This window comes from Augochlora pura, chromosome 10 (genome assembly GCF_028453695.1).
Source record: "Augochlora pura isolate Apur16 chromosome 10, APUR_v2.2.1, whole genome shotgun sequence".
Taxonomy (NCBI): domain Eukaryota; kingdom Metazoa; phylum Arthropoda; class Insecta; order Hymenoptera; family Halictidae; genus Augochlora; species Augochlora pura.
The window spans coordinates 26,050,625-26,063,822 of record NC_135781.1 but is presented as its reverse complement, the minus strand read 5'-3'; the positions used below and the strand labels follow the sequence as shown (position 1 = coordinate 26,063,822).

At 43.7% G+C, this 13,198-nt stretch overlaps 2 protein-coding genes across 8 annotated transcripts in view; both read left to right on the top strand.

Annotated features, from left to right (window-relative positions):
• LOC144475575 (bromodomain adjacent to zinc finger domain protein 2B) overlaps positions 1 to 13,198 on the top strand; it is a 257,990-nt gene that overhangs the window by 110,368 nt on the left and 134,424 nt on the right. The window lies entirely within an intron of this gene.
• LOC144475486 (uncharacterized) lies at positions 8,037 to 11,420 on the top strand. The gene has a single exon (XM_078191444.1). It carries the CDS (start codon positions 8,037 to 8,039, stop codon positions 11,418 to 11,420), a length of 3,384 nt encoding a protein of 1,127 aa, XP_078047570.1.

Genomic DNA, 13,198 nt, shown 5'->3' with positions numbered 1-13,198 from the left:
TGGTGTGTCGAAAGAATATTATCCGAGTATATAACGAAAATTAAAATCTCTAACTACCGGTGCAGGTCAAATGACTGGTTTCACATTTATTTTAAATATACAAAAAATATTAAAGCTGCTTTCATTGGAAGCTATTGAATATGTTCCTTCATTCCGGCACACGTTGTTATAAAAATTAAGAGATATTTAAGTAAATCAAATTTGATAAGGTAACACAGGTGAAGCACTTTTTGATTTCGATACGTTTAGTATTCGATTCTTATCTAAATCAATTGATATCGATAACAACCGATTAAAGATCGCAGAAATCACATTTTTCTCCCAATTTTCGATGTGTTAGGCTAGGAAGATATCTGTAGTTTTTAAAACCATCGCAAATCGTCCGGTTGCGAAGAAACCGACCGAGTAGTAAATTAATCGAGGAAACGGGGTATAAACGGCATCCGATGCCAGCAGCTGTCATAAATGCGTAGTCCCTAACTCCCAGTCAGAGAACTTTATAGAAGTTCTTAGCACAAGACACCGTTATTCTTCGGCGACAACGCCGCCGCGCAGCGAGAAAGCGTTAGGTGCACGCGGTGTCCGCGTCGCGGAAGTCGCGGCGTGTCTTGTCGACTGGTTTTGTTGTCTCTGGGACGCGCCGCGACGTCTCGTCACGGCTCGGCAAGGTGGACGGTGGCTGGCTGGCTGAAAGCCGGGTCTCGGTTAGATTTCTTCGACTTGGTTTCCAGCGACTCGTTTTCTCTGCGCAGCGCTCGGCGAGCGCGGGGTTTCTCGAACGCGTCGCGATTCAGCGAATAACGCCTCGGTTCGTATAACGAGCACCGCGAGCGCGTTGACGTCACGCCGAACGCCAACATCAGCTGGGTTCCCGCGGACAGCTGCCTGTTGTATTGTTGCTCGGCACTCGCATAACAATCGCCGGACTGTGCCTCCCTCTATGGCTCTATCCCTCTCTCTCTCTCTCTCTCTCTCTCTCTCTTTCTATATACCTCTCTCGCTACCCCCTCTCTCCTTTATAGCTATAACTGTAGCAAGTTCACCCGGTCCGAAATAGTCGAAATTGTCGGGATTCCTGATCATTTGGGAATGTTAATTAAATGGCATCGTATAATCATTCGTGCGGCGCTTTTTTTTTTTAAACGAATAACGTAACTTTTCTGTTTATGTTTATTCCTTCGTGTGCAACGTTGAGATAGTGAAGACTAAATTTTTATTTTACAGATGTCTCATGTCTTGAAAATTTATCTTTATTTAATTCTATTTAATTTATATACATGGATAAATATCCGTCTTTACAATAAAAAAAAATATATAGTATTACGAACAGAGAATTAGTGACACAACAGTTCAGCTAACAGGACATGTAAATTTGTTTTGAATCTTTCTCTATTTTATCACTATTCTCATTAAAAAGTAAGATAATTGTAGATTTATTCTGAATCTTTATTCGGAGGTTGATATTCATTTTTAATTGTAATTCGCGTATTTTAAATACACATATTTTTATATGGCCGTTGAAACAAGTCACATTGGATTTTTCATAGACTACATTGTTTCCACAAGTTTGAGAAAACTAGGTTCCAGAGAACAATGCGTATAACGTGTATCATTGTTCCATCCGTGTTACAGCTAACGAACATCGCTTGTATTCCGGCAATAGCCGGCGTTTGCCTATAATATCATGTAAATCGTTCGTTACACGATAATCGGGTTAATAGAAAACAATTATTGCCGCAAGATAGTTGATATTTGCCGGTGCAAATAGCTCGGGAATGTACAAGTAGAATCGGCCGGCAATGAACGACCACATCGACGCGGCAGCAATAAATCCGCGGCAAAAATACTGCAAGTAGAGACGGTTGGTAAAGGACAGACACGCCGACATAGCCCGTAATAAATACACAGAATAAATACTCGGTAAATTTACAAGTAGAAACATCGAGCCATCGGCGGACGCAACGTGAATTTACCGAATTGATTTTTGCAGAATCCCACGTACAACAATTTCCATGTACATTTTAAAAATTCGTTCAGTATTCCTTATTTACTTCTTAAATTCTCATTTGCTTTTAAATATGCCTAAACTTCGCTTGGAACAGCAAAAAATGCGCGAAAAATATTTTAAAACTAATATTAATCAGTTGTCGCAAAAATTGGTCTTGCTTTTCGAACTTAATATTAGGTTAAAAATATAGAAAGACCAAGGTCATGCTTTTTGGACATAATACTAGTTAACAATGTATTTTGTATAGTTTATCAGTGTAGTGAATGAGGTCGTATCGTATTTACCAGCAGATTTAATAGGAACTAAACGTATCCGCATTACCGCGTGGTTGCAATTAATTCGAGTACGCGTGCGGAATTTTGCGTCACTCTGTCTTGGAAATGCAACATTTTTTTTGTCCGTAAAATATAGGATATGCTTTTGGGGCAGGTTCGCCGTAGAATTTAATAAGGATGGAATGTATCCACATTTCGACGTCACCGTAATGAAATACAGTACGCATTCGACGATTTTACCATATGCCTCCCGGAATATAAAATTGTCCTTCGAACGCGCCGAAATATTCCATTTCCCGATCTCCTTCCGCGGGTCCATCTTGTCAACGGCGACAGTGCTCGAAATTTATTCATACGAAGTTTATTTATGGATCGCATTTATTTATGGCCGCGGCCACCATAACGCGAGCTTACGCTGAATTATGGTCGCGCCGGGGTCGCGGAAAACCCGGATTTTTCCATGGTACCTGCGGCGGCCGGCGTAATTGTTAACGCACGAACATTTACGTTTGTTGAATTTATTTATCCGCCGCCGCCGCCGCCGACAACAGGTGTATATGCATAAATCGCGGCGGGAGGGAGCCGCGTGCTAGCGAAAGGGGAGGATTTATATAAGTTATACAAATAGAACGGAGTGTCGGTAGTGCAGAGCGCTCCGTAAATTTACATTTATTTAATATCGAATACATCCACGGTCGCGCGGAAATCTGCATATTAATATTTGCTGGCGAGCCGGGTGCTCGTCCGGGCTGTTTTATCGCGTGTATTAACGGCCACGGGGCCGGGGCCGTTAAAGAACTCCGAGCCGCCGATAATCGAGAGATGCTGTAATTCCCGAGTGGATTCGTTGTTTTCGTTGCCGGCCGGCTCGCTTTCCGGCAAACACGCGCCCTCCGATCGAGTAGACTCTTCCGATTTGATTTTTCGATCGAATGCCACGCGGAATCGCGGCACCTCCCGTCGCTTAACCAGTCGCGATTCATCGACCAAATCGTTTCGTGAAGCCTCGACGAGATTACTCGAGGGGACGTCGCAAGATGACGCAGGGAAAGAAGCGTTGAACGAATTAGTCGATTTCGTATCGACGCCAGGTTCGAGAAACTGTCTGAAATCATAAATGGAAACTCTAGTCTTAGTGTATCAGTCGCATCTGCGAGATGCTGGATCATTCTCCGCCGCGGGCAACGTCGAACGCTGCACGGCCAATGCAATTGAATTAATAGGATAATTAACAATTTAGATAAGCATTCCCGTTCACTTGACTTCTCTCTCTCTCTCTCTCTTCCTTATTCTAGATTCAGATAGAACCTGGACAAATTTTTCTCTCGCACTTGCATAGATGTTCCCATATTTAGCCGTGTACGAATAAATTCAGATTCGAAATAGCACGCGATAAGTAATTCGGCGCGTTGGACTACCCTCCGTTTATAATTCGACGTGTTTTGCTCGAACAACGAATAGAATTGGTACTCGAAGAATTTATTCGACGTATTATCCGAATGAAATTTTATTCGAGCAATTTGTCCGAAATATTTATTCAACCTAAATTTTATTTGATACGATGTATGAACGAAATTTCTCTCGAAGAAATTGCCCGAAATATTATGAACAAAACGTTGTTCGAAATATTTCCCGCGTGAAGTATTACGCGCGCGTTATTACACGGATAAAATGTTATTCGTCAAATTTGCTCGATATATTTTCCGAATAAAACCTTATTCGATGAATTTACGGGAAAAATTTGTGCAAAATGCACCGCGCCTGCCATCGGCTACACAATGAGAGCTGAGAAATCAATCGGCGTAAGTCTCGGCACTATCCTATCTCGTTTGCGATGCTCGCGAGTTTCTCCGATCTATCCGCGACAGATTTCTGAAGGAAAATGAAACGGCGTCGCAGCCTCGGTTCGATGGATCCTCGAACGACGGTTCGAATCGCACGGTGGAATTGCGGGAAACGGCACGAAAGGTCCAACGTATTCGCGTTAATTCAACGAGCTGTCGTTAGCTCGTTGACCGGCGCGAGATCCGTAGGCCGGAGGACAGGGAGTTAACATTTCACTCTGCCGAGAGTTATTATTTCAGGCGGCGCGGGGGAGAGGGCGAGGGTGCTCGAAGACGGTAGATCCACAAAGGGAAGAGCGGAGCGCGCGATTAAAGCGCCGCTCCCATTTTCTTTCCTCTGCTGGCCGCGAATCGATTACCGGCTGAAAGGCGCCATTGAGGACGCGATTCGTCGACGTGGTCGTCGTCGCGACGCGACCCGCTCTCTGCGACCGAACTTATGGCAATCGTGAATCTGCGGCACTGCGACAGCATTCCCGCGAATTTCTTGGATCATCTTTAAGACGTTGTTTCTTCGTTCTAATCGTTTAAATAGTATTTTAGCGCATCTTTATAAACAAAATCAGAGAAATTCGGACATTGAGATTGAAACTGCATAGTTAATACTTGTTGTATCGAGACTGCATATTTGATGTATTCCCGAAGGAAGTATATAAGTGAAATTGAAAATAGGTAGATTAAAATAGATTTAAAATAAATTTAAAATAGGCAGATTAAAATAGTCTTAAAATAGGCAGATTAAAATAGATATTATATATATAATAGAATGGACACTTTTAATTCAGTCTGAACATTTAAGCAATAAGACCAGCTATTTTTTATTTATAAAAATAACAACAAGGCATTTATTCCCACTCCTAAATCAGATTATAGTAATATTTGCTGCAAGTAAAGCGTATTTATATTAAGCAAGTATCTGATAAATGTAAAAGATCTTTCCATTCTGAACAATCAAAAATTAAAAAATCAGTGAGCCGCCATTTCGTCTGGTTCCGCTAACCTGATGTTAAAGTACAATTTCCCGGAACCATGTGTTCCGCTTATAAGGAATCGCGGAATCAGGCGCGCGACCCAACAGTTTACATTGTATAGAAAACCATCCGTAGCAGGCAGTTCTCTGAAAAGCCATTACTTTACTAACGTTTTATCTGTTTATTTCATTATAACCTACAGCTGCATCCAAATGTTAAACCATTATTACATTCACAGATTTGTCTTTAAGTCGAGGCACTTTTCCGGGTTTATTGCCTGCTACGTGCAAGGTTCAAAACATGCAGCGGTCCGTCCTACAAGGAATTTTACCTTTCTCTTTTAACACCCAATTTCATTTTAGTACCTCTTTTATTCTGCTAAATTAAATTAATACTGTCGACCATAAAGACATTCATCAAAATTAGTTTTCCTAGTTTATGGTAGGGTCGCCAGATGGGCCGCGCCGGTCACTCGCTTGGGTTCTTGAGGCCTACGTGATCGCCAAGGTCCGGGCCTCTGGCTTCCCTCTCCACCTCACCAGTACCCAATCCGCGGGCGAGCTTTTCTCTCCGTAAATTTATAAAAGGGATGCAAAACTTGTGATTAGGAACATTTTTCATTCTCACGCCATAGTATACACCAAACATTCTATCACCGCCTACACAGTATACCACTTAGAAAGTCACAATAACCGTATCTTTAAGTGTTATTTTCAATAAAGAGTTTAGTCTTCGTTTAATCAAAAACAAATCATTTATTTAATATCCCGCTCACTTGAAAAAGTCATTGGGAACCGCGTCATCACGATTTTAACGAGTGTACGCGGAAACATTGGTCCTTCGAGCCGGATTTGGTGTCAGTGAACAAGGGAAAATTCAACGGACATCGACTACGTGATCAACAGTCGCCCTCAGGACTACATCAGCCACCTTGACCTGAGGCACGTCTACAACGGCTACTTCAACGTTCAACCTAGGACCACAAGGAGCCGTGGTTTGAAAAGGATCACTGCAGTCGTCACGCCGCAAAGGTAGGCTCGTTCATTTCATCACCAAATCCCTTATCTTTCTCCACCTTCCAACTATGGCTTCTCAAGACCCTCAAATCAGCACTCTGCGACGCAAACGTGGTAACATCATCGGACAGATTACGGCACTAGCCAATACATTAGATCATTTTCAAGACTCTGATACTTGCGATAACCTCCTTATTTCTGAACATCTCGACGGACTCAACAAAGCGTTTAATCGTTTCGACGACATTCAATTCGAGTTAGAAACTCTCGATCCATCCGAAGAAGCGCGTCGGTTTGAAATTCAAGGCAATTATTATGCGACAGTAGCTCGGGCAAAGGCAATGATGAAAAGAAACGAAATATCGAACAATCCTCGTGAGGTCATTCCCGGATCACCAGCATTAACGATAACAGCTCCAATGTCAGTCAAATTACCAGAGATGCGATTACCGACCTTCGATGGCACTGTAGAAAATTGGGCATCATTCTACGATGTCTTCTCATCAATGATCGACCGCAATGAAAATCTAACACCGGTCCAAAAACTTCAGTATCTGCGATCGACCCTTACCGGAAAAGCGGCGGCGAGCATTCAGTCACTGAAAACCACCGACGCAAATTACATCGATGCGATGGAAACTTTAAAAGATAAATTTCACTGTCCCCGCCGAACCCTCCTAAGGCATTGCGATGCTATTCGCGAGATTCCGAAATTAACAAGGGACACGCCAGAAGCCTTAAGCAATTTATTGGATGCGTTAAACCAACACCTGCGAGCACTGCGGAATCTAGGCGAACCGATTTCAGCATGGAACTCCTTTTTAATATCCACGATCTTATCTAAAATCAATCCCGACACTATCTGGCAATGGGAGCTTACACTACCCGATAAAAACATGCCTGCGTACACACACTTGACAGAATTTCTGGAGAAACGAGCCAATTGTTCACCGGCAGCGGTCGCCAAAATCAACCCTTTACACGGAAACCGCACTACCCCTTTCACGAATGTAAAATCAAACACCGGAGGAATATCGCGCACACAGACATTCCTGACCTCAAGGACACCACAGTGTTCGATTTGCGACGGATCGCATCTTATTCGAGAGTGCGAAACCTTTTATCTCGCGTCGCCACCGACCCGTTTAGAAATTGTGCTCAAGAAAGCGTTGTGTCATAATTGCTTGCGACCCGGCCACACCACGAACGTCTGCCGTTCGTTATTTAAATGCAGGCTATGCAACCAACGACATCACACTCTTCTCCATCAACAAGAACATGCAATTCAGAAACAAACTGTGACGCCACCAAGTACAACACACGATATACCTGTATCCGCACTACTTCCCGACGAAAAGACCGCGATCAGCGAACAAACAAGATCAATCTGACTACCAGCGCATAAAATCCCCAGATCCACTCAAGCATACTCATTTATAGTCAATTCCGATACCAACGAATTATTAGTAACAGCACAAATTAACATCACCGACAACAATCATAAAAGGATTCCATGCCGTGCTCTAATCGACACATGCTCCACCACCAATTTCATGACTGAAGATCTTGCTAAAAAACTCCGTCTGTCACGAGAGCCATGCACAGTTTCTGTAGGCGCACTCAATTCTCTCTCTACCACAGTCAAACACACCGTTCAGGCAACCATTCAATCAAGAGTTAGCACATACAATCGAACCCTCACATTTTTAATAATACCAAATATTGCTTCGGTCGTACCAGATCAAACCGTCGATCGACGAACGCTCAGAATCCCCCGCAATATCGAATTAGCAGATTCAAAATTCCATCGACCGGCACCAGTCGACATCTTACTGGGGGCTGGAACCGCGCTATCGATATTATGCGTAGGGCAAATCAATCTCGCGCAACCAGGCGGTCCGGATCTTCTCCTTCAAAAGACGATGCTTGGATGGGTCATCGGAGGAAGTGTGCCAACCACGCAACCAACTCGGAAACAAACATGCAACACCACAACACTGAACCTTGATTTAACACGTTTTTGGGAATTGGAAGAAGGTCCACAATCGAAGCATCTATCCGAATCAGAAGCGACATGCGAGCAACATTATCAGGATACCATTACACGTAACACAGAAGGTAGATATGTTGTCGCACTTCCATTCAACAAAAACAAATCCAAACTGGGAGAATCCGAAACGCAGGCACTGAAACGTCTCAGCGCATTAGAACGGAAGTTCAAACGTGATCCAGAGTTGAAACTGCAATACGGAGCAGTCATTCAAGAATACCTCGATCTTGGACACATGTCCGAGGTACACTCATCTAACCAGGGATACTATCTTCCACACCACGGAGTTATCAAAATGTCGAGCGATACAACCAAACTACGTGTAGTTTTCGACGGGTCTGCAGTCACAAGTACCGGAATCTCACTCAACGACACGTTACACACCGGGCCCAAGATCCAAGATGATTTGTTGTGCATTTTACTTCGATTTCGCGTACACCAATATGTCATCACCGGCGACATCGAAAAAATGTATCGACAGTTTCTCGTGCGCCCAGAAGACAGACAATACCAAAGAATTCTCTGGCGTGACTCAGACAATTCTATTAAGACGTATCAATTAAATACAGTGACATTCGGCTTATCAGCCGCCCCATATTTAGCGATCCGATGCCTCAAGCAACTGGCACAAGATGAAGGTCACCGCTTTCCTGCAGCGGCGAAGATCCTGCAACGGGATTTTTACGTAGATGATGCCCTCACCGGCGCGTCTACGATACAAGACGCCCTCACGTTGCGAGACGAATTGACACAACTTCTCCGTTCAGCTGGATTGAACATCAGACAATGGGCCTCTAATAATCAGGAATTGTTAAACGGGTTGGGTGATCAAAACGTCAATCAAAAACTCCACCTCGGCGAATCATCAACAATAAAAACGCTTGGGATTGTCTGGGATTCGATGGAGGATTCTATTACTTACACTGTCAAACCTCTTACACATACACCTCGCGTCACAAAACGGATAATTAGCTCAGAAATTGCAAAAATTTATGACCCATTAGGTCTCCTCGGTCCTATAATTATCATCGCAAAAATCCTCCTCCAGAAACTGTGGACGTTGAAGGTGGATTGGGACGAATCACTTCCTATGAGTATACATACAGAATGGTCACAATACTATACAAAATTACCACTACTTAACAACGTGAAATTTCACCGGAAAACGATAATTACTGCCGCTTCAACCATCGAGCTTCATGGATTTTGCGACGCCAGCGAGAAGGCCTACGGAGCATGTATATATCTTCGTTCCACAAACACACAAGGGGAAACACAAGTAGAACTTCTCGCAGCCAAATCCAAGGTTGCACCATTAAAGAGTCAATCAATCCCGCGACTCGAATTATGCGGAGCATTGCTACTCGCCGGTTTATCCAATTCAATTCAAAAGGCATTACACATTCAAATCGACCGTACAATTCTTTGGACGGACTCGACAATTGTTATTCACTGGCTAAACTCGTCTCCGCACACTCTGAAAACCTTTGTCGCCAACCGAGTATCCGAAATACAAGCAAAAACCACAATCTCCAATTGGCGCCACGTCAGCTCTGCAGATAATCCGGCAGATCTACTCTCTCGAGGTCAAACTATCCAGGATTTTCTACGACCATCCATATGGCAACACGGGCCACCATGGCTTAAACAAGAATCAGCATTCTGGCCTAGTCGAGAACTAATCCCGTGTACTGAAGATCCGGAGCAAAGAATAGTTACCTGCTTGGCTACGAAAACAACAGCAATTGACACAAGTATCCTCGAACGGTATTCATCGTGGGGAAAATTGGTGCGGATCATTGCACTATGCCGACGGTGGAAGCCGGGTCCGATTGCAAAGGGAAGTATTACTGTCAGCGAGTTGGCGCAAGCGAAAATCACCATAATCAAGCTATTACAGGCCAAATATTTCGAAAGGGAATTACGCGCTCTTAGGCATCAAGCGGACCAGGAAATCCAAAACAAATTATTAAAACTAAGTCCGTTTATCGATCAAGACGGCATTATCAGAGTAGGAGGTCGGTTACAGAATTCAACTTTGACGTTTGCACAAAAACATCCCATTATTCTGCCAAAATCGCACGTTTCAACGTGTATCATCTTAAACGAACATATGAACCTTTTACATGCGGGCACCCAACACACCCTATATTCATTACGAAGGACATATTGGCCAATCGATGGTCGAAGCCAAGTATGGCACACCATTCAGAAATGTATCCGCTGTCGTCGAGCTAATCCGACACCCGTCAATTATATTATGGGCAACTTACCTCAAGCAAGAATCACAGAATCGCGTCCATTTACCAACGTAGGAGTCGACTATTGCGGACCATTTTTCATAAAGGAACGAAAACTCAGAAACCGTGGTCGCGTCAAGGTCTACGTCGCAGTATTTGTATGTCTAGCCATAAAAGCCGTCCATCTTGAGCTCGTTAGTGATTTAACCAGCGAAGCTTTTATCTCAGCATTACGACGCTTTATCGCCAGAAGAGGCTTCTGTTTAAACTTATATTCCGATAACGGAACGAATTTTAAGGGAGCAACTAATGAATTTCGGGAACTGCGCGAATTATTACGTTCAGATGATCATCGCGAGAAGATAACCACATTCCTCACAGAACGCGCCATAAACTGGCATTTCATCCCACCACAAGCTCCCCATTTTGGAGGTCTCTGGGAAGCAGCGGTAAAATCGTTCAAAAACCATTTAAAACGCGTCGCAGGTGCTGAATTATTTACATTTGAGAATCTAAACACATTAATTATCGATATCGAAGCCATCCTTAACTCTCGACCCCTCACTCCAATTTCATCCGACCCAACAGATCTCCTTGCATTAACTCCAGGCCATTTCCTCATTGGTGATGCTCTTACGAGTCTACGCGAACGAGACTTCAAGGACACTCCGTCAAATCGCTTATCTGCATGGCAGCGTGTCCAACAATTAAAGCAACAATTTTGGAAACGCTGGCATCGGGAGTATCTCAATGAATTGACCACTCGCCGTAAGTGGACCAGAGGACATCACCCAATAACCGAGGGCACCATCGTTCTCCTCAGAGAAGATAATGTGCCTTCTATGCAGTGGCCTCTTGGACGCGTCATCAAGATTCACCCAGGCTCCGACGGCATAGTTCGTACAGTTACAGTAAAGACTGCTACGAACGTGTTCGATCGGAGCGTCAAGAAACTCGTACCATTGCCGACCCAATCGGATGATCAACCCGGAAACATTATTTCTAATAATTCATAAATAGAAGGATATACCACACAAATATGTACACTTGTACAGAACATCACATTCATACACATCATTACACTTTGATCGGTTCCCTCTCAAGGGGGGGAGAATGTTCCGCTTATAAGGAATCGCGGAATCAGGCGCGCGACCCAACAGTTTACATTGTATAGAAAACCATCCGTAGCAGGCAGTTCTCTGAAAAGCCATTACTTTACTAACGTTTTATCTGTTTATTTCATTATAACCTACAGCTGCATCCAAATGTTAAACCATTATTACATTCACAGATTTGTCTTTAAGTCGAGGCACTTTTCCGGGTTTATTGCCTGCTACGTGCAAGGTTCAAAACATGCAGCGGTCCGTCCTACAAGGAATTTTACCTTTCTCTTTTAACACCCAATTTCATTTTAGTACCTCTTTTATTCTGCTAAATTAAATTAATACTGTCGACCATAAAGACATTCATCAAAATTAGTTTTCCTAGTTTATGGTAGGGTCGCCAGATGGGCCGCGCCGGTCACTCGCTTGGGTTCTTGAGGCCTACGTGATCGCCAAGGTCCGGGCCTCTGGCTTCCCTCTCCACCTCACCAGTACCCAATCCGCGGGCGAGCTTTTCTCTCCGTAAATTTATAAAAGGGATGCAAAACTTGTGATTAGGAACATTTTTCATTCTCACGCCATAGTATACACCAAACATTCTATCACCGCCTACACAGTATACCACTTAGAAAGTCACAATAACCGTATCTTTAAGTGTTATTTTCAATAAAGAGTTTAGTCTTCGTTTAATCAAAAACAAATCATTTATTTAATATCCCGCTCACTTGAAAAAGTCATTGGGAACCGCGTCATCACGATTTTAACGAGTGTACGCGGAAACACATGAATTAAAATTCTAAGTTAGTAACCTAGTTCCACCAACTCTCAGCGACAATCGAGACTTCCTGCATCGATCATAAGAAAACGAAAGCTACATATGATAATATATTCAATATATGTTATATTCAATATCGATGGTCAAAAATTGATTTCTGGTCACTGCCGGGTCGTTGCATCCTAGCTTGCGACGCAGATTTCGAGAAGCGAGCACGAGGCGTAACGTTAAGCTCGCCGGAGCGAGGAGAGAACGCGGAACGCCGAAAAAAAAGGAAGGAAACGATATCCGGGTCGGTTGCTTGGTTCGATTGTTACTCGATGGTCGCCCGGAGAAACTCGATGTTTAACAAAGTGTAGTCGAGGAGCAGTTAATAACCGGCAGTGACACGGGAGAAGATAGAGAGAGAGAGAGAGAGAGAGAGAGAGAAGGATAGAACGAGAGAGATGGAAAATCGCAGCGTAATTCCACGCCGACTCTATTTCCGTCCCCTCGAGCGCCATAGCTTCCACTCTTTTGAGCGTAGAACACTTGAAAAATTATTTTTTTTAATTATATACCGCCCGACTCGACGCCGAGGAGCACTAAACACGCGATTGTTCTTCACCGTGCCTCGTTGCGCTTCTCCGTTCCTGCCTCTCTGTCTCTCTCCCTTTCCCTCTTCCTCTCTCTCTATCTCTCTCTCGCTCTCTCTCTCTCTCCTTTTTTCCTTGCCGTCTCCCTTTCTCTCCTTTTTCCCAAATTAGTCGTGGAACGTCGCGCGTGATTTTCGAGCCGCATCTCGGCTCCGAAAAATCGCGGAAATGCACCGCACGGCGAGAACGCGAGTGTTTACTGTCCCGTCTCGTCACTGTAATTTTATGGTTTAATGGGGATCGCTTGCGAGCATTGTACCGTATTGTTATCTGTTGCTTTC